This window comes from Tachyglossus aculeatus, chromosome 27 (assembly GCF_015852505.1).
Source record: "Tachyglossus aculeatus isolate mTacAcu1 chromosome 27, mTacAcu1.pri, whole genome shotgun sequence".
Taxonomy (NCBI): Eukaryota; Metazoa; Chordata; class Mammalia; order Monotremata; family Tachyglossidae; genus Tachyglossus; species Tachyglossus aculeatus.
Genome location: NC_052092.1, coordinates 2112693 through 2134304, shown reverse-complemented (window position 1 = coordinate 2134304; position 21612 = coordinate 2112693). Strand labels below are relative to the sequence as shown.

Here is a 21612-nt window from a genome sequence, read left to right as displayed (position 1 = left end):
CCTTTTTCGGAGGAAACCGATTTTTCGTTCGATGGAGACCAAGGTGACCCCGGGGGAGGGTGAGTTGCTTTCGGAGCGAGGAGGAAAAATTGCAAGGGAAAATGTCTTTGCCATTGGTTGAGCCATTGTTGCAAGAGCCAAAGAACATTTAAATTGCATGTGACTAAGGGTTGGAAATGACTAATCGACCAGTTGGGAAGGAAAGAGAAAACCTTGTCTTCCCCCCGGGCCGTTCTGTTTCCTCGAGCGACATTGGCAGGGCTCAGGATGATCCATCGATCAGTGGTAGTTTCCGAGTGTGCAGAGCAGCGTACTAAGCGCTTGGAAACAGCAGGCACGTTCCCTGTCCGAAACAAATTTACAGTCTAGAGGGGGAGACGGGCATTAATATGAATAAATAAGTCATTTATAATAGAGAATTTAAAGACACGGACGTAAACGCGGAGGGGTTGGGGTGATCGTCACATGTCCGTGATGAGAGTCCGTTTTTAGACTGTGAGCCTTTTAGTCTGTGAGCCCACTGTTGGGTAGGGACTGTCTCTATATGTTGCCAATTTGTACTTCCCAAGTGCTTAGTACAGTGCTCTGCACATAGTAAGCGCTCAATAAATACGATTGATGATGATGATGAGAGCTTCTGGCCGAATCTTTACATATTTGGGGTTGGGTTTGGGTCCATTCATTCATTCATTCAGTCGTATTTATTGAGTGCTTATTGGGTGCAAAGCACTGTACTAAGCACTTGGGAAAGTACACTGTAACAACAAACAGACACATTCCTGCCCACAGTAAGCTGACAGTCAAGAGGGGAAGACAGACATTAATATTAATAGGTAAAAAAAGTGACAGATATATACATATGTGCTGTGGGGATGGGAGGGAGGATGGATGAATGAGTTGAGCCAAAAGTCTAGGTTTGCCCTTTGATCTCTAAAGAAATATTGGACTTACGGTATTTAAGCGCCTACTATTCATTCAGTCGTATTTATTGAGCGCTTACTGTTTGCAGAGCACTGTACTAAGCACTTATTATGTTCCAGGCACTGTTAATAATAATAATAATGGTATTTGTTAAGCACTTACAATGTGCCAAGCACTGGGGTAGATATAAGGTTATCAAGTTGTCCCACATAGGGCTTACAGTCTTAATCCCCATTTTACAGATGAGGTAACTGAGGCAGAGAGAAGTGAAGGGACTTGCCCAAAGTCACGCAGCAGGCAAGTGGCGGAGCCGGGATTAGAACCCACGACCTCCGACTCCCAAGCCTGGGATCTTTCCACTAAACCACGCTGGAGTAGATACAAAGTCATCAGATTGGACACCGTCCTTGTCCCAAATGAGGATCACAGTCTTGGTGCCGATTTTATAGATGGGGGAACTGAGGTACAGGGAAGTGAAGGGACTTTTTTTTAATGGCATTTATTAAGCGCTTACTATGTGCAAAGCACTGTTCTAAGCGCTGGGGAGGTTACGAAGTGATCAGGTTGCCCCACGGGGGGCTCACAGTCTTTGTCCCCATTTTACAAATGAGGTCACTGAGACCCAGAGAAGTTAAGTGACTTGACCAAAGTCACACAGCAGATGAGTGGCGGGGAGTGGGAAGCGCATGGCGTGGCAGATAGAGCCCGAGCCTGGGAGGTCCTGAGTTCTAATCCCGGCTCTGCCACTTGTCTGCTGTGTGACCTCGGGCAAGTCACTTCTCTGGGCCTCAATTCCCTCATCTGTAAAATGGGGATTGAGACTGTGAGCCCCACGTGGGACCAACCCGATTTGCTCGTATCCACCCCCAGCGCTTAGTACAGTGCGTGGCACATGGCAAGCACGCAACAAATGCCATGATAATAAAGAGAAGCAGCGTGGCTCAGTGGAAAGAGCCCGGGCTTGGGAGTCAGAGGTCATGGGTTCAAATCCCGGCTCCGCCAATTGTCCGCTGGGTGGCTTTGGGCAAGTGACTTAACTTCTCTGGGCCTCAGTTGCCTCATCGGGAAAATGGGGATTAAAACTGTGAGCCCCCCGTGGGACAACCTGATTAGCTTGTATCCTCGCCAGCGCTTAGAACAGTGCTTGGCACATAGTAAGTGCTTAACAAATGCCATCGTTATTCTTATTAAATGCCACAGGCATTATTATTCTGGTTATTAACCGGTCATTCTCCCCCGATGTTTTGGGCAGGTCATCCCCTGGGGCTGTATAGCACGGGAAACAAATGGGATTCTGGGAACCCGGCCAACAACCTGGCCACGGTGGCCATCATGCCGGTGTCGGAAGACGTACCTCTCACCACGTTCACCCTCGAACTCAAGCACGCCCTCACCGGGATCGGTAAGAGCCCCCTGCGCCTTCCAGGCGACCCCCACCCGCCGGGAGCCCGGACGTCTGGGTTGCCATTAGAGAAGCAGCGTGGCTCCGTGGAAAGAGCCCGGGCTTGGGAGTCAGAGGTCATGGGTTCGAATCCCGACTCCGCCACATGTCTGCTGTGTGACCTTGGGCAAGTCACTTCGCTTCTCCGGGCCTCAGTTCCCTCACCTGTAAAATGGGGATTAAGACCGTGAGCCCCCCGTGGGACAACCTGATCACCTTGTATCCCCCCAGGGCTTAGAACAGTGCTTTGCACATAGTAAGTGCTTAAACAAATTCCATCATCATCATCATCATCATGTATATGTATATATGTTTGTACATATTTATTACTCTATTTTACTTGTACATATCTATTCTATTTATTTTATTTTGTTAGTATGTTTGGTTTTGTTCTCTGTCTCCCCCTTTTAGACTGTGAGCCCACTGTTGGGTAGGGACTGTCTCTATATGTTGCCAGTTTGTACTTCCCAAGCGCTTAGTACAGTGCTCTGCACACAGTAAGTGCTCAATAAATACAATTGATGATGATGATGATCATCATCATCATCCTCCACGCACCTTCCTTTGATATTGGAACGAGAGCGGGTTTTGGGGTCGGATCCGTTCTGCCGGAGGGAGCGATCCGGGCTTGCTTCATTCATTCAGGCGTGTGTATTGAGCGCTTACTACGTGCAGAGCACTGTACTGTGATCTCGGGAGAGTACAGTGGAACAAGGAACAGATACATTCCCGGCCCAAAACGAGGTTACAGTCTAGAGGATATAACAATAATAATAATAATGATGGCATATATTAAGTGCTTACTATGTACAAAGCACTGTCCTAAGCGCCGGGGAGGTTACAAGGTGATCAGGTTGTCCCATGGGGGGCTCACAGTCTTAATCCCCATTTTCCAGATGAGGTAACTGAGGCACAGAGAAGTGAATGTTGCCAATTTGTACTTCCCAAGCGCTTCGTACAGTGCTCTGCACATAGTAAGCGCTCAATAAATACGATTGATGATGATGATGATGAAGTGGAGTCTTTTAGACTGTGAGCCCACTGTTGGGTAGGGACTGTCTCTATATGTTGCCAACTTGTACTTCCCAAGCGCTTAGTACAGTGCTCTGCACACAGTAAGCGCTCAATAAATACGATTGATTGATTGAAGTGACTTGCCCAGAGTCACCCAGCTGACAAGTGGCGGAGCCGGGATTTGAACCCATGACCTCTGACTCCTAAGCCCGGGCTCTTTCCACTGAGCCACGCTGCTTCTCATGTCAGTTAGGATGTCATGTCGTGTCATGTCAGGATATCAGTTAATCAGTTGTATTTATGGAGCGGTTACTTAATGGAAGTGGGGTTGCCTAGTGCAGTGAGATGGGGCCTGGGTGTCAGAAGGAGCTGGGTTCTAATCCCAGCTCTGTCGTCTGGGTGACCTCGGGCAAGTCACTTCACCTCTCTGGGCCTCAGTTACCTTGTCTGTAAAATGGGGATTAAGACCGAAAGACCTAAGTGGGACTGTGTCTAACGCAATTACCTTGTAATAATAATAATAATAACTGTGGTATTTGTTAAGCGCTTTGCCCGTATTATTATTAAACACTGCGGCGGATACGAGCAAATCAGATTGGACACAGCCCCTGTCCCATGTGGGGCTCACAGTCTCAATCCCCATTTTCCAGCTGAGGCCCAGAGAAGTGAAGCGACTCGTCCGAGGTCCCACAGCGGACAAGTAGCCGAGCCGGGATTAGAACCCGTGACCGCCCGACGCCCAGGCTCTACCAACTACGTCACGCTGCCAGAGGTCTAGGGGTTGTCCGGATGCTAGAACGAGGGAGGTTTTATCATCATCATCATCAATCGTATTTATTGAGCGCTTACTATGTGCAGAGCACTGTACTAAGCGCTTGGGAAGTACAAATTGGCAACATATAGAGACAGTCCCTACCCAACAGTGGGCTCACAGTCTAAAAAGTGGGCTCACAGTCTTCTTCCAGGCTTTAGGAGCGCGGGTCCTTGGAGCCGATCTAAAATTCCATCCCTCCCGTCAGCATCCCTGGATAGCGACGGACAGGGAGCGTGCCGACCGGTTACCAGATTCATTCATCCAGTTGTATTTATTGAGCGCTTACTGTGTGCCGAGCACGTTTGGGAAATACAGCTCAGCAATAAAGAGAGACAATCCCCGACCACAACGGGCTTACGGTCTAGAGGGGGATTTAGATAACCTTGGTTCAACCCGATAACCTTGTATCCACCCCAGCGCTTAGAACAGTGAGGAAACCGATCCAGGAAGGGGGCCTGCCTCTCCACCCGCCCTCCCAAGACACAGAGCATTTGCGGGGGGCTCAGCAGACGCCCGTTTAACCAATTAACGCCCGCCACCCACATGGCAACCCCTGACAGCCGTCGGAAATCTCCGCTGGCTCGTAAACCCTTGCGAATCTGCGCAACGGATTTGGCAGCTCGGGGACGGTTTTCAGGGAACGTTCGCTTCCTTGCCTTTCCCCACCCAGCAGCAGAGCCCCACAGACCTCTCCCCCCACCGCCCCCGGCCCGTCCGAACTTCCCTCCTGGGGAGCGACCCCTTCCCAGCGGACAGCCGGCGGCACCCCGGACCCCGGCGGAGAGACCCCCTCGGGAAAAGTGCCGCGGCTGTTCAGGGAACGAGTCCCCGGCGCTTCTAGATGCGACAGATTGCGGTCCCCCCCGCCTTCCCCCCCGGCGCGGCTTCCTCCCACCGCTCCGTGTTCCGCTCGCTGTTCCCGTTGAGCTGGGGAGAGGGAGCCCGTGCCAGGATGAGGCGGGACGGACACGGAAATGCCACCCACAGCCCCCCATCGCCCGCTCAGCTCGGAGCAGGGAAGCTCGCCACGGGCCCAGACGCCTTAGTTTCGACATTCCGAGTTTCGGGGGATGGGGGAAATTGGGGAAGGGTGAGGGGGAGCATGCGTTAGCCTTTCTGATGATTAGTGGGCTGGCAGAGGGACAGATTAATTCACCATTTAGGGACGGCCCCTAAAGGGAACCTGGGAAAACTAGCCTGGTGCTTTTCATTCATTCATTCATTCATTCATTCAATCATATTTATTTATTTTTAATGGCATTTATTAAGCGCTTACTATGTGCAGAACACTGTTCTAAGCGCTGGAGAGGTTACAAGATAATCAGGTTGTCCCACGTGGGGGGACTCACAGTCTTCATCCCCATTTTACAGATGAGGGAACCGAGGCCCAGTGAAGTGACTTGCCCAAAGTCGCACAGCTAACTGGCGGAGCCAGGATTTGAACCCATGACCTCTGACTCCAAAGCCCGGGCTCTTTCCCACTGAGCCACGCTGCTTCTGCTTATTGAGCGCTTACTGTGTGCAGAGCACTGGACCAAGCGCTTGGGAAGTCCAAGTTGGCAACATAGAGAGGCGGCCCCCACCCAACAGCGGGCTCACAGTCTAGAAGGGGGAGACAGAGAACAAAACATATTAACAAAATAAAATAAATAGAATAAGTATGTACAAATGATGATGATGATGGCATTTATTAAGCGCTTACTATGTGCAAAGCACTGTTCTAAGTGCTGGGAGGTTACAAGGTGATCAGATTGTCCCACGGGGGGATAAAACAGTCTCCGCAGGGGCAAGAGGAGGCTGGAGGATTTGGGCAAAATCCCCGCTGAATTGAGGGAGGGGTGGATAATAATAATAGTGGTATTTGTTAAGTGCTTACTATGGGCTAGGCACTGTACTAAGCACTGGGGTGGACCCAGCTACATCGGGTTGGGCACGGTCCCCGTCCCACATGGGGCTCACAGTCTCAATCCCCACTTTCCAGATGAGGGAACTGAGGCCCAGTGAAGTGATTTGCCCAAGGTCACACAGCAGACAAGTGGCAGAGCCGGGATTAGAACCCACGACCTTCCGACTCCGAGGCCTGGGCTCTAGCCGTCTCACGATGCGGCTGAGGATTTAGGCAAGGCCTGAGTTGGAATGAACCACCAGCCGATTTCTATTAGGAAAGTTTGGCGGGGTGGGATGCAGCGGGGCTTAATGGAAAGGGCAAGGGCTTGAGAGTCAGAGGACGCGGGTTCTAATTCCGCCTCAGCCACTTAGCTTCTCCGTACCTCAGTTACCTCATCTGGAAAACGGGCATTAATAAGACCGCGAGCCCCACGTGGACAACCTGCTTTCCTTGTATCTACCCCGGTGCTCAAAGCAGTGCTTGGCACATAGTAAGCGCTTAACAAACACCGCCGTCGTTATTATCGAAGCCTCACCTTGAGTTCTTTCGTCTTTCCTCCGTGCGGGTACGAGAAAACATAGAACACACTCCCTTACCTCAGCTGGCTTGCAGATTCCCAGGGGAGCCAAGGCTGACAGAAACTTAGGATCCCCAGAAATATCTGCCGTAAATACAGTAATTACCAGACTCGGTGGAAATTTATGGGATAGGGATTGGGATTAGTCCAGCAAAGCATCCTGGAGGAAAGACGGCATCAGAGGATAACACCATACGGGTGTGAAGCAGCTAATGGATAGAGTCTAATCCCGGCTCCGCCACTTGTCTGCCAGGGGACCTTGGGCAAGTCACTTCACTTCTCTAAGCTTCAGCGTTCTCATCTGTCAATCATTCGTATTTATTGAGCGCTTCCTGTGTGCAGAGCACTGTACTAAGCGCTTGGGAAGTCCAAGTTGGCAACATATAGAGACGGTCCCTACCCAATAGTGGGCTCACAGTCTAAAAGGGGAAAACGAGGATTAAGACAGTGAGCCCCACGTGGGACAGGGACTGTGTCAATCAATCAGTCAATCAATCGTATTTATTGAGTGCTTCCTGTGTGCAGAGCACTGTACTAAGCGCTTGGGAAGTCCAAGTTGGCAACATATAGAGACAGTTCCTACCCAACAGTGGGCTCACAGTCTAAAAGGGGAAAATGAGGATTAAGACAGTGAGCCCCACTGTGTCCAACCTTATTAGTTTGTATCCACCCCAGCGCTTAGAACAGTGCCGGACACATAGTAAACGCTTAACAAATACTATCATTGTTGTTATTATTATTATTAGGTAGAGACAATCCCTACCCAACAATGGGCTCACAGTCTAGAAGGGGGGAGACTGACAACAAAACAAGTAGACAGGCATCAATAGCACCACTATAAATAGAATTATAGATTTCATTCATTCATTCAATCGTATTTATTGAGCGCCTACTGTGTGCAGAGCACTTCCCAAGTTGGCAACATATGGAGACGGTCCCTACCCAACAGCGGGCTCAGAGTCTAGAAGGGGGAGACAGACAACAAAACAAAACATACTAACAAAATTAAATAGAATAGTAAATATGTGCAAGTAAAATAGAGTAATAAATACGTACAAACATATACTTCCCAAGCGCTTAGTACAGTGCTCTGCACACAGTAAGCGCTCAATAAATACGATTGATGATGATGATATATATAGAAATGCAGAGGATCTTACAATGTAGAGGAGCTTACTAATAATGATAATTGCGGTAGTTGTGTCGATTAATATACTAAGCGCTGGGCTTTGCAAGTTAATCCGACGGGACACAGTCCCCATCCCTCATGAAGCCCACAGTGTAAGGAGGAGGGGGAATAGATATTCATTTGGCAGGTGAGGGAACCGAGGCCCAGAGAAGCGAAGCCACTCTCCTGAGGTCACACAGGAGCCGAGCGGTGGAGCGAGATTCGAACCCCGGCCCCCCGATTCCCAGGCCCGAGTTCTTTCCATTAAACCTCGCTGCTTGCCATCCAGATGAGTTTCCAGTCTGGAGCGGACCCTAGGACAACAGGCAGAGGTGGCTGTTTTCCTTCCCGGCCCCTGAGCTCCCAAAAGCCTCGAGCGGCCCGCTCCCGGGAACTCCTCCAGATGCCTCCGGAAGCAGGTCCCGGGATCCCAGATCTCCGGGCTCAGAACAGTTTGCGGAACAGTTGGCGTTCTATATGTTGCCGCGACGTGACACGGAAGGAGGCTATTTTTGTCTGAGCGTGAGGCCTTAGTAGCAGTTCAGATGAAACCCCAAGGTCTGGGAGAAACAAAAGCTCAAGTGGCTCTAATTTGTTTTTTTTTAATGGTATATGGTAAGTGCTTACTATGTGCCCACTGTGAGCCCACTGTTGGGTAGATTGTCAAGTCCCATTGGAGCTCACAGTCGAAGTAGGAGGGGGAATGGTATCGCATCCCCGTTTTGCAGATGAGGAAACTGAGGCTCAGAGAAGGGAAGTGATTTGCCCAAAGTCACACAGCTGACAATTGGCGGAGCCGGGATTTGAACCCAGGTCCTCTGATTCCCAGGCCCGGACTATTTCCCCTAGACAATCAGGTTGGGCACAATCCCCGTCCCACAGTTTAAATCAGGCAGAGGGGGATTTAATACCCATTTACAGATGAGATAACTGAGGTGAAGAGGAGTAAGAGAAGCAGCGTGGCTCAGTGGAAGCCCACTGTTGGGTAGGGACCGTCTCTATATGTTGCCAACTTGTACTTCCCAAGCGCTTAGTGCAGTGCTCTGCACACAGTAAGCGCTCGATAAATTCATTCACTCATTCAGTCATATTTATTGAGCGCTTACGGTGTGCAGAGCACTGTACTAAGCGCTTGGGAAGTCCAAGTTGGCAACATCTAGAGACGGTCCCTACCCAACAGTGGGATCACAGTCTAGAAGGGGGAGACAGAGAACAAAACAAAACAGATTAACAAAATAAAATAAATAGAATAAATATGTACAAATAAAATAAATAAATAGAGTAATAAATATGTACAAACATATATACATATATACAGGTGCTGTGGGGAGCGGAAGGAGGCAAGGCGGGGGGAAGGGGATTCATTTAATTCAATACAAATGAATGAATGAATGAATGAAAGAGCACAGGCTTGGGAGTCATAGGTCATGGATTCAAATCCCGGCTCCGCTAATTGTCAGCTGTGGGACATTGGGCAAGTCACTTCTCTGGGCCTCAGTTCCCTCCTCTGGAAACTGGGGATGTAGACTGAGCCCCCTGTGGGACAACCTGATTGCCTTGTAACCTCCCCAGCGCTTAGAACTGTACTTGGCACATAGCGCTTAATAATCAATCAATCAATCAATCGTATTTATTGAGCGCTTACTGTGTGCAGAGCCCTGTACTAAGCACTTGGGAAGTACAAGTTGGGAATAAATGCCAGCATTATTATTATTATTATTATTAAGTGACTTGCCCGAGGTCACACAGCAGACAAATGGCAGAACCGGGATTAGACCCCAGGTCCTACGACTCTCACGCCCAGGCTCTATCCACTAAAACAAGCTGTTTCCCCGGCGTCATTTGTTAAGTACCTGCCACGTAACAAGCACTGTGCTAAGCACTGGGGTAGGTACCAGATGATAAGATCTGACACAACCCGGTTCCCACATGGGACTCCTTTTCTCGCCCCAGAACCTGAGGAGTGAAGCCGATTGCCCTTCACACAGATTAGTTCTGCCGGAGTGTCTTTATCACGGTCGGTTTAATCTAAAGCTAATTTCCAGAAAGGACACCCTCTTTCGGGTTGATATCCAGTTTTATATTAAAATCCTCCAGCGCGACCCCCCTCTCAACCCCGAAGAGCTTTCCGTTTTAGTGACTGACCTTGAAAAAGACAGTTCCGCTGTTTTCTCGAACCCAAGTCTCACTAGATTTTGACTCAGTTTCCAGAGGAACTTGGGCCGCCCCTTAAGAATCGCCTCCCCCATAATGCAGAATGAAGAGCCCGGGATTTGGAGTCACAGGTCATGGGTTCAAATCCCAACTCCGCCACTTGTCAGCTGGGTGACTGTGGGCAAGTCACTTCACTTCTCTGGGCCTCAGTGACCTCATCTGGAAAATGGGGATTAAGACTGTGAGCCCCCCGTGGGACAAGCTGATCGCCTTGTAACCTCCCCAGTGCTTAGTGCTTTGCACATAGTAGGAGCTTAATAGAGGCCATCATTATTATTATTTCCCTTTGAGAAGCAGCGTGATCTAGGGGAGGGAGCGTGGGTTTGGTAGTCCGAGGACCTGGGTTCGAATGCCACGTCGGCAGGTGGTTTACCGTGGAACCTTGGGCAAGTGACTTCTTTATTCCTGTCTGTAAGATCAAATCTATTCTCCCTCCCTGTTAGATTGCAAGCCCTGCGGGGGACGGGGACGGTGTCCGACCTGATTATCTTTTATCTATCCCAGTGCTCAGCAAATACTAAGCGTGGAATAATTCCCACTATTATTATTGTTGTTTTTAAACCACGCACCTTTTCCCGAAAATTGGAGTCTGTCATCCCCACTGTGTATAAATCTGCTTGCCTTTCTCCTTCAACTCGTCAGTGACTTGCTGAGATTTCTGCAGCTTCACCCCGTCCATCACCTGATACTGATTTGAAATCATTTCTGGTTCTTTCTTTTCTTTTCTTTTTTCTTTAAAAGGATCTGTTAAGCACTCACTATGTAATTTCCAAGCGCTTAGTACGGTACTCTGCACACAGTAAGGGCTTAATAAATACAGCTGAATGAATGAAAGAATGAATGCCAGGCACTGTTGTAAGCGCTGAGGCAGATACAAAGTAATCAGGTTGGACAGAGTCCGTGTCCCATTGTCCCATAGAAGCGGTGTGGCTCAGTGGAAAGAGCCCAGGCTTGGGAGTCAGAGGTCGTGGGTTCTAATCCCACCTCTGCCACTTATCAGCTGTGTGACTTAAGGCAAGTCATTTCACTTCTCTGTGCCTCAGTTCCCTCATCTGTAAAACGGGGATCAAGACTGCGAGCCCCACATGGGACAACCCGATCACCTTGTATCTACCCCAGCACTTAGAACGGTGCTTGGCACACAGTAAGCGCTTAGCAAATACCGTCATTATTACTATACAGGGATCACGTCTTAATTCCCATTGTACAGACGGGGGAACGGAGGCCCAGAGAAGTGAAATGACTTGCCCAGGGTCACACAGCAGACAAGTGGCGGAGCTGGGATTAAAACTCACGTGCTCTAGCCACTGGACTACACTGCTGGAGGCCTTCCCAGACTGAGCCCCGTCCTTCCTCTCCCCCTCGTCCCCCTCTCCATCCCCCCCATCTTACCTCCTTCCCTTCCCCACAGCACCTGTATATATGAATATATGTTTGTACATATTTATTACTCTATTTTACTTGTCCATATCTATTCTATTTATTTTATTTTGTTAGTATGTTTGGTTTTTTTCTCCGTCTCCCCCTTTTAGACTGTGAGCCCACTGTTGGGTAGGGACTGTCTCTATATGTTGCCAATTTGTACTTCCCAAGCGCTTAGTACAGTGCTCTGCACATAGGAAGCGCTCAATAAATACGATTGATGATGATGATGATGCTTTAAGTTGCTTCCTCTCTTCCTGCGACCGGACATCCCATCCCCGGCCTTTTTTCCCGCAACTTTTATTTTTCTCCTAAATAGCCGCCTTTTTTATTTTAACCCTCATTCTCACGTCCACCGGACAGATGGAGTCTTCACGGGGGAGGGCGTTCTACAATGACGTTCCTCATGGACTTGTCTCCCCCCCTATTTCAAGGAGGGTGTTTTCGTGTCATTAGAGGGGAGAGAGAGCATTAAAGTAGAACGCATGAATATTACATGGTCCGATAATTAGAGGGAGTGACAGCGCTCGCCTTCAGCATCTGGTGAGCGCGAAAGGTTGGCGCGTCCTCCAGCAGGAGAGATCCGCCAAAGTCCTTGCAGAGCGTTGTGTCGTGCGAGGCGTTTATCGCCTGAAAGTTGTGGTCAACGTGGCTCCCGTGAAGTCGAAGTCAGGCGAGCCGCGCTTGAGAAGCGGCGTGGTCTTTTAGACTGTGAGCCCACTGTTGGGTAGGGACTGTCTCTATATGTTGCCAATTTGTACTTCCCAAGCGCTTAGTACAGTGCTCTGCACATAGTAAGCGCTCAATAAATGCAATTGATGATGATGATGATGATGGTCTGGCTATCCCAGGCCTCTTGTCCACTGGGTGACCGGCTTGGAGACGCCTTCCTCTAGCTGCTTTTTCTGATACCCTCCTAATAATGATAAGGACAACAGCAATAATAATAATTGTGGTATTTAAGTGCTACGTGTCAATCAATCAATCAGTCGCATTTATTTATTTATTTATTTATTTATTTATTTATTTATTTATTTATTTATTTTACTTGTACATATCTATTCTATTTATTTTATTTTGTTAGTATGTTTGGTTTTGTTCTCTGTCTCCCCCTTGTAGACTTTTAGACTGTGAGCCCACTGTTGGGTAGGGACTGTCTCTATGTGTTGCCAATTTGTACTTCCCAAGCGCTTAGTACAGTGCTCTGCACATAGTAAGCGCTCAATAAATACGATTGATGATGATGATGATGATTTATCGAGCGCTTACTGTGTGCAGAGCACTGTACTAAGCGCTTGGGAAGTCCAAGTTGGCAACATGTAGAGACAGTCCCTACCCAACAGTGGGCTCACAGTCTAAAAGCACTGTGCTAAGCACTGGGGTAATAATAATAATGATGATTATGGCATTTATTAAGTGCTTACTATGTGCCAAGCACCGTTCTAAGGACTGGGGAGGTTACAGGGTGATCAGGTTGTCCCACGGGGGGCTCACCGTCTTAACCCCCGTTTGACAGGAGAGGTAACTGAGGCACAGAGAAGTTAAGAGACCTGCCCAAAGTCACCCAGCTGACAATTGGCAGAGCCGGGATTTGAACCCTTGACTTCCGACTCCAAAGCCCGGGCTCTTTCCGCTGAGCCTCGCTGCTTCTAGATACAAGGTTTTTTTTTTAATGGCATTTGTTAAGCGCTTTCTATGTTGCAGGTGTTGTACTAAGTGCTGAGGTAGATAGGAGACAAAGTGGTTTCAGTCCCTTTCCCGCATGGGGATCACACCCTGAACCCCCGTTTTACAGCTGAGGGAACCGAGGCCCAGGGAAGTGAAATGACTTACCCAGGGTCACCCAGCAGACAGGTGGCGGAGCCGGGATTAGTTCCCAGGTCCTTCTAACTCTAAAACTGGGCTCTTTTCTTTAGGCCACATTGCTTCCCTATCAAGTTCCCCAGGAGGCCTCATCGTCTTAAGTAGGACGGAGACTGGGGATTGAATCCTCATTTTCCCCGAGAGGAAGGCTAGTTAGTTGGCAACCAACGCGAGGTTGATGAATTCTTCACCGCGGCAACCGTTCCCGCCTCGCTCACCAGCCGGGCTCCCCGTGGCTCTCGGGTTCGAGGAACAGAGCCGGCTGCCGCTTGAGGGCCGACGTTTCCGAGTGTGAAATGGGATGAATCCGTTAACGACGGGCAGGCTCCGGAGGTTAATTACTCGAGGCGGCAAGAAATGGAGAGCGTAGCACGTTAGGCCGGGGTTGGCGAAGCGAAGGAAGCGGAGAAGCAGCGTTGACAGAGGAGGAAACTGAGGCCCAGAGAAATGACCCGCCCCTGGTCACATAGCAGACAAGCGGCGGAGCCGGGATTAGAACCCAGGTCCGCAGACCTCCTGGGCTCTTTCCGCTGCACCTCGCTGTTCTTCCTCATTTAGAGAATCAGTCAATCAATCATATTTACTGAGCGCTTACTATGTGCCGAGCATTGTACTAAGTGCTTGGGAAGTCCAAATTGGCAACATATAGAGACAGTCCCTACCCAACATTGGGCTCACAGTCTAAAAGGGGGAGACAGGGAACAAAACCAAACGTACTAACAAAATAAAATAAATAGAATAGATATGTACAAGTAAAATAAATAAATAGAGTAATAAATATGTACAAACATATATAGAGAAGCAGCGGGGCCTATTGGATGGAGCCCAGGGCTGGGAGGTGTTCCAATTTTACAGTTGAAGAAACTGAGGCACAGAGCGGTTAAGTGAGATTCCTGAGGTCACACAGCAGTTCGGCAGTAGAGGGTCTCCTGACTCTATGCCCCATTCTCTTCTTATCAGGCAGCAGTGCCTGCACGTAACATCTCCCCTTTTCCTAGCATACATTTTCAAGCCTATTCTCTCTTCTACATAGAGAAGCAGCGTGGCTCAGTGGAAAGATCCCGGGCTTTGGAGTCAGAGGTCATGGGTTCGAATCCCGGCTCCACCACATGTCTGTTGTGTGACCTTGGGCAAGTCACTTAACTTCTCTGAGCCTCAGTGACCTCATCTGTAAAGTGGGGATTAAGACTGTGAGCCCCAGGCACTGTTGTAAGCGCCGAGGCAGATACAAAGTAATCAGGTTGGACACAGTCCATGTCCCATTGTCCCATAGAAGCGGTGTGGCTCAGTGGAAAGAGCCCAGGCTCTTACTTAACTTCTCTGAGCCTCAGTTACCTCATCTGTAAAATGGGGATTAAGACTGTGAGCCCCACGTGGGGCAACTTAATCACCTTGTATCCCCCCAGCGCTTAGAACAGTGCTTTGCACATAGTAAGCACTTAACAAATGCCATTATTATTATTATCTGGGTTCTAATCCTGGCTCCGCCACTTGTCCGCTGTGTGACCGTGGGCAAGTCACTTCACTTCTGTGGCCCTCAGTTTCCTCATCTGTGAAATGAGGAGTCAAAACTACTTCTCCCTCCTGCTTAGACAGGGACGGTGTCCGGCCTGATTAACTCGCGTCCGCCCCAGGGCTTAGAACGGTTCTCGGCACATGGTGGGCGCTGAATAAATATGATGCTAATAATTCTGATGGATTCCTGTATCAGCAGGTGTGGGGTTAGGGTCTTTGAATTTCACGTGTTGGGGATTTTCAGAGGAGACCGATATTTTTCAGGTCCCGTCCTGCTCTTGACGAGCGACAACATCAAGCAGCGCCTTGGGAACACGGCACTGGACAGGTAAGCTGACCTCAAGCCCACCAACCTTCTCTGAAGGAGCTCTTTCTGGACTCTGGTTGGGTCCAAAGAGTAGAAATGCGTTCGGCTCTTAGCTCCAGAAGACCCGGCTTTATGGTGGGGGGAGAAGAAAAAAACCGAAACCATTCCCGTCGATAAAAATACCACGTTCCGAGCGGCGACCTCTTAGTGGAGCGCTCTCTTTGTTCGGGCTGAGTAAAAAGAAGGAGGGAGGAGGTTCCGCGTAGCGGAACAGTCGGCCGATCTGCGTTAATCTGGGCGACATCGTGCGCCGTCTGATTCGAGCAGAAGGAGCCGGAGCCGCTCTGGGTGGTGAGCGGCCAGTCGAAGGAAACAAAGAGCAGCAGGAAAATAATGAGCTTGATGAGGGCGGAAGATTAGCCGGGACGTCAAGTCCCCAGGAGGCTGAAGAGACATGTTTCGGATTTGGCAGTTTCAGCCGAAGCCCGCTTTCTCTTTGTTCGCGTAATAATTCCCTCCTCGCTCTCGAAATCCTCTGGCTCAGGGGCTGTTTCGCTTGAGGGCAGGCCGACCCCGCTCCAAGACGCGTCTCTCGGACTCAGCTCCAGAAGGGGCTTTCAGGCCGGGTTCGGGGCTTCGAGGTTAAGGTTTCACGCACTTCGAGATGTTGGTTTCACCCCCTCAAACCCCCCACCAGCCTCTCTGTTCTGGCTTCCCATCGGTACAGTGGGCCAGCGAGGAGACCCCCACCACCCCCCACCAAATTCTTGGTGAGATCTAGCCACTTGGTCACTGTTGGGTAGGGACCGTCTCTATTTGTCACCAACTTGTACTTCCCAAGCGCTTAGTACAGTGCTCTGCACACAGTAAGCGCTCAATAAATACGATTGATTGATTGGGAGACAGAAGATCATGGGTTCTGATGATCACACTTGCCTGCAGGTCACTTCTCCGGGCCTCAGTTCCCTCATCTGCAAAACAGGGATGGAGACTGTGAGCCCCACGTGGGACAGGGACCGGGCCCAACCCGATTTGCTCGTATCCACCCCAGCGCTTAATACAGTGCCTGGCACACGGTAAGCGCTTAAATACCACATTTATGTGTAATTTACTCACTTATGGTAATAATCATAATTGTATTTGCCGAGCACTGTTCTAAGAACTGGTAATCAGGTTGTCCCACATGGGGCTCACAGTCTTAATCCCTGTTTTACAGTTGGGGGAACTGAGGCCCAGAGAAGTGGCTTGCCCAAGGTCCCACAGCAGACAAGTGGCAGAGCCGGGATTAGAACCCACATCTCCTGACTCCCAAGTCTAGGCTCTTTCAATCAATCAATCAATCAATCGTATTTATTGAGCGCTTACTGTGTGCAGAGCACTGTACTAAGCGCTTGGGAAGTCCAAGTTGGCAACATATAGAGACAGCCCCTACCCAACAGTGGGCTCACAATCTAGAAGGGGGAGACAGAGAACAAAACCAAACATATTAGCAAAATAAAATATGTATGTACAAGTAAAATAGAGTAATAAATATGTACAAACATATATATATCTATACAGGTGCTGTGGGGAAGGGAAGGAGGTAAGATGGGGGGATGGAGAGGGGGACGAGGGGGCGAGGAAGGAGGAGGCTCAGTCTGGGAAGGCCTCCTGGAGGAGGTGAGCTCTCAGTAGGGCCTTGAAGGGAGGAAGAGAGCTAGCTTGGCGGATGTTGGGAGGGAGGGCATTCCAGGCCATGGGGATGACGTGGGCCACTAAGCCATGCTGCTTCTCTGCAACGTCATTTCTATTGATATCCGTCTCCCCCACCTCTAGACCGTAAGCCCATCACGGGCAGGAAACGTGTCCGTTCGTCATTCTGTCGTCCTCTCCTAAGCTGTCTGCACACATTAAGCCCTCAATAAAGGCGATCGAATGAATGAGCGACTTCTTAGTACTCCTAAGCGCCCGGCGAACGTGGCCCGATCAACGGAAGGGGCGGGAAAGGAGTAATCAGGAGGGTTTTCTGACTGGTCCATGCAGCATCCATGAGTACCGGCTGTCCAGCTGGCTGGGCCAACAGGAGGACATACACCGCATCGTCCTGTACCAGGCGGACAGCACTCTGACGCCCTGGACCCAACGCTGCATCCGGCAGGCCGACTGTATCCTCATCGTCGGGCTGGGCGAGCAGGAGCCCACCGTAGGCGAGGTGAGACCCTCCCTTACTAGTCTACTAGTCCGTCGGTCGGTCGGATTTATCGAGTGCTTACCGTGGGCAGAGCCCCCGGGCCGAGCGCTTGGGAGGGGATGGTAGAACAATCAACAGTCATAGTCCCTGCCCACGGGGAGCTTCTAATTCCCGCCCCGCCACTTCTCTGCCGTGTGACCTTGGGTAAGTCACTCCACTTCTCCGGCCCTCAGTTCCCTCACCTGGAAAATGGGGATTGAGACTGGGAGACCCACGAGGGGCAGGGACTGTGTCCAACACGATTTGCTTGTAGCCACCCCAACGCTTAGCACAGTGCCTTTTTTTTTTTTGATGGCATTTGTTAAGCGCTTACTATGTGCAAAGCAGTGTTCTAAGCACTGGTGGGGGGATACAAGGTGATCAGGTTGTCCCGCGTGGGGCTCACAGTCATCATCCCCATTTTACAGATGAGGTAACTGAGGCTCCAAGAAGTTAAGTGGCTTGCCCGAGGTCACACAGCAGACGTGGTGGAGCCGGGATTCGAACCCATGACCTCTGACTCCAAAGCCCATGCTCTTTCCCCTGAGCCACGCTGCTTCTCACCTTGCACCTCACCTTGCACCTAGTAAGCGCTTAACAAGTACCACTATTATTATTATCTACCCTAGCACTTAGTACAGCACCTGGTATATAAGAATAATAATAATAATAATAATAATAATGGTATTTGCTAAGCGCTTTCCATGTGCCAAGCACCGTTCTAAGCACTGGGGTAGATACAAGGTAATCAGGTTGTCCCACATGGGGCTCACAGTCTTCATCCCCATTTTATTCATTATTTTATTGAATAAAATTTTATTTTATTTTATTCATTATTCATTATTTTATTCATTCAGTCATATTTATTGAGCACTTACTGTGTGCACTAAGCGCTTGGAAAGAACAATTCGGTACAAATGAGGTAACTGAGACCTCATTATCATTATTATTAGATAATTATAATATTATCATTATTACCCCCCCCCCCCCTTTTAGACTGTGAGCCCACTATTGGGTAGGGACTGTCTCTATATGTTGCCAACTTGTACTTCCCAAGCGCTTAGTACAGTGCTGTGCACACAGTAAGCGCTCAATAAATACGATTGATGATGATGATGATGATTAGAGAAGGAAGACTGTACACTGAGAGCTCTGTTACTCAACTGTACTTTCCAAGCGCGCAGTAAACGCCCAATAAATCAAGTCGAATGAACAAATACACCTAGAGCTCCTCGGGGGCAGGGAATGCGTCTGTTTAGTGCTCTGTTGTCAATCAATCAATCAATCAATCGTATTTATTGAGCACTTACTGTGTGCATCATCATCATCAATCCTATTTATTGAGCGCTTACTATGTGCAGAGCACTGTACTAAGCGCTTGGGAAGTACAAATTGGCAACATATAGAGACAGTCCCTTCCCAACAGTGGGCTCACAGTCTAAAAGGGGGAGACAGAGAACTAAACCAAACATACTAACAAAATAAAATAAATAGAATAGATATGTACAAGTAAAATAAATAGAGCAATAAATATGTACAGACATATATACATATATACAGGTGCTGTGGGGAAGGGAAGGAGGTAAGATGGGGGGATGGAGAGGGGGACGAGGGGGAGAGGAAGGAAGGGGCTCAGTCTGCTAACCACTAATCCCTTTTCAACGACATTCCTGGGGATCTGGAAAGCTGGGTTCTGTGAGTCCCCTTCACCCTCACCCTTTCGCATTGGATGACTCAGTTTCTCCACCCTCCTGTGTAGAGGCCCTTCATTCTATGAGAGCAGAGCACTGTACTAAGTGCTTGGGAAGTCCAAGTTGGCAACATATAGAGACGGTCCCTACCCAACAGTGGGCTCCCAGTCTAAAAGAGACAAGAGTGCTTGTCCTCTCCCAAGTGCTCAGTACGGCGCTGTGCACCCAAGGAAGCGCTCAGCAAGTACCGCCGAGCGAAGGAATCGAGGTTAACAGTGCTGCGCGCGTGTGTCCCCCAAGCTGGAGCGGATGTTGGAGAACACGGCCGTGCGAGCTCAGAAGCAGCTGATCTTGCTGCACAAGGAGGACGGCCCGCCCCCGGCCCGCACGGTGGACTGGCTTAACATGCGGAGCTGGTGTTCCGGCCACCTGCACCTCTGCTGCCCGCGACGCATCTTCTCCCGCAGGAGCCCGCCCAAGCTGGTAAGGCCCCGACGGGCCCCGGACCACCGCCTCGCGACTCTCCCCACCCTCTCCTCCTCCGTTGGGGGAGAGGAGGCCCGGCGGGCGGGACTGTTGGGGAATACTAATAACGATCGGGGATTCTCCCCCGTTGAGACTGTGAGCCCACTGTTGGGTTGGGACCGTCTCTATATGTTGCCAATTTGTACTTCCCAAGCGCTTCGTACAGTGCTCTGCACACAGTAAGCGCTCAATAAATGCGATTGATGATGATGATGATCGGGGGATCTTGGTAAGCGCCGACTGCGGGCCCGGCATTATGCTAAATAAAAGCGGATCGGGTTGGCTACGATCCCTGGCCCCCGTGGGGCTCACGTTCTCCAGCCCCGTTTGACTGATCAATCAATCAATCAATCAATCGTATTTATTGAGCGCTTACTGTGTGCAGAGCACTGGACTAAGCGCTTGGGAAGTCCAAGTTGGCAACATATGGAGCCGGTCCCTACCCAACAGTGGGCTCACAGTCTGGAAGGGGGAGACAGAGAACAAAACCGAACATATTAACAAAATAAAATAAATAGAATGGATATGTACAAGTAAAATAAAAAAATAAATAGAGTAATAAATATGTACAAACATAAATACATATATACAGGTGCTGTGGGGAAGGGAAGGAGGTAAGGGGGCGGTGGAGAGGGGGAGGAGGGGAAGAGGAAGGTGGGGGCTCAGTCTGGGAAGGCCTCCTGGAGGAGGTGAGCTCTCAGACTGATGAGGGAACTGAGGCCCAGAGAATAATAATAATAATAATAATGGCATTTGTTAAGCGCTTACTATGTGCAAAGCACCGTTCTAATGTAATGTAATAATGGCATTTGTTAAGCACTTACTATGTGCAAAGCACTGTTCTAAGCGCTGGGGGGATACAAGGTGATCAGGTTGTCCCACGTGGGGCTCACAGTCTTAATCCCCATTTTGCAGATGAGGGGACTGAGGCTCAGAGAAGTTAAGTGACTTGCCCAAGGTCACACAGCAGACACGTGGCAGAGCCGGGATTCGAAGCCACGACCTCCGGCTCTGAAGCCCGGGCTCTTTCCACTGAGCCACGATGCTCCTCTGCTCCGAGAAGTGGAGTGACTTGCCCAAGGTCACACAGCAGAAAAGTGGTGGTGCTGGGAGTAGAACCCTCCTGACCCCCAGCCGGTATCCATCGCAGCGCTTAGTCCAATGCCTGGCGTAAAGAAAGCCCGTCACAAATACCGCAATTATTGTTATTTTTGTGGAAATCCCCCCCGTCTGCCGGGTGCGTGACGGATTTTTCTGTGTCTCCGGCAGGTGGAAATGTACGATCGGGTTTTCCAGAGGTCCCCAGACCGGCATTCCGACTTCTCCCGCCTGGCCCGGGTCCTGACTGGGAACGCCATCGCGCTGGTGCTCGGAGGCGGGGGAGCTCGGTCAGTCAATGGGTCGATGGATCGATCGTATTTATTGAGCGCTTATTGTGCGCGGAGCACTGGACTAAGCGCTGGGTTGGAGTAGGAGAGCAGCCAGGTGGGGAAGAAGGGGGTGAGGTGATGGAGGGCTTCGAAGCTGAAGGTGAGGAGTCCCCGTTTGACGAGGGACAACCCCTTTAAGCATGCTCGTGCTGATGGGGGGTGCAAGGGGGCCACGGAGCGGGACCCCCGTCTCCAGGAGTTCAGCCGTTGCCCCCGGGAACACCAAGGGATGAAATGTGGGGAGAAATGCGGGGTGTCTGAGAGATCGGCTCTCCCTTTTTAGAAAACGCTCCCGTCTCCTCTGACTCCCCTTCACCCGCTTTTATGTCTCTCTGTGTTGCCAATTTGTACTTCCCAAGCGCTTAGTCCAGTGCTCTGCGCACAGTAAGCGCTCAATAAACACGATTGATGATGATGATTCGCCTCGATAATCATCGGTTAGTTACGGTCTGGAATTTAGCACTTTCTACGGGCCGAGCACGAGGCTGGATACGGGATAATCAGATCAGACCGGTGTCTGTCAATCAGTCAGCCAACTTGTTGTTATGTTGCCAACTTGCACTTCCCAAGCGCTTAGTACGATGCTCTGCACACAGTAAGCGCTCAATAAATA

At 49.9% G+C, this 21612-nt stretch overlaps 1 protein-coding gene across 3 annotated transcripts in view; it reads left to right on the top strand.

The window, feature by feature from the left end:
- Positions 1 to 21612, top strand: part of PNPLA7 (patatin like phospholipase domain containing 7) — a 119280-nt gene that overhangs the window by 62284 nt on the left and 35384 nt on the right. For all 3 annotated transcript variants that reach the window (XM_038767821.1, XM_038767822.1, XM_038767820.1), the window contains 5 exons: positions 2174 to 2323; positions 15102 to 15165; positions 17167 to 17335; positions 19345 to 19527; positions 20839 to 20957. In XM_038767821.1, coding sequence (XP_038623749.1) covers positions 2174 to 2323; positions 15102 to 15165; positions 17167 to 17335; positions 19345 to 19527; positions 20839 to 20957 — 685 coding nt within the window. The remainder of the gene's footprint in view (positions 1 to 2173; positions 2324 to 15101; positions 15166 to 17166; positions 17336 to 19344; positions 19528 to 20838; positions 20958 to 21612) is intronic.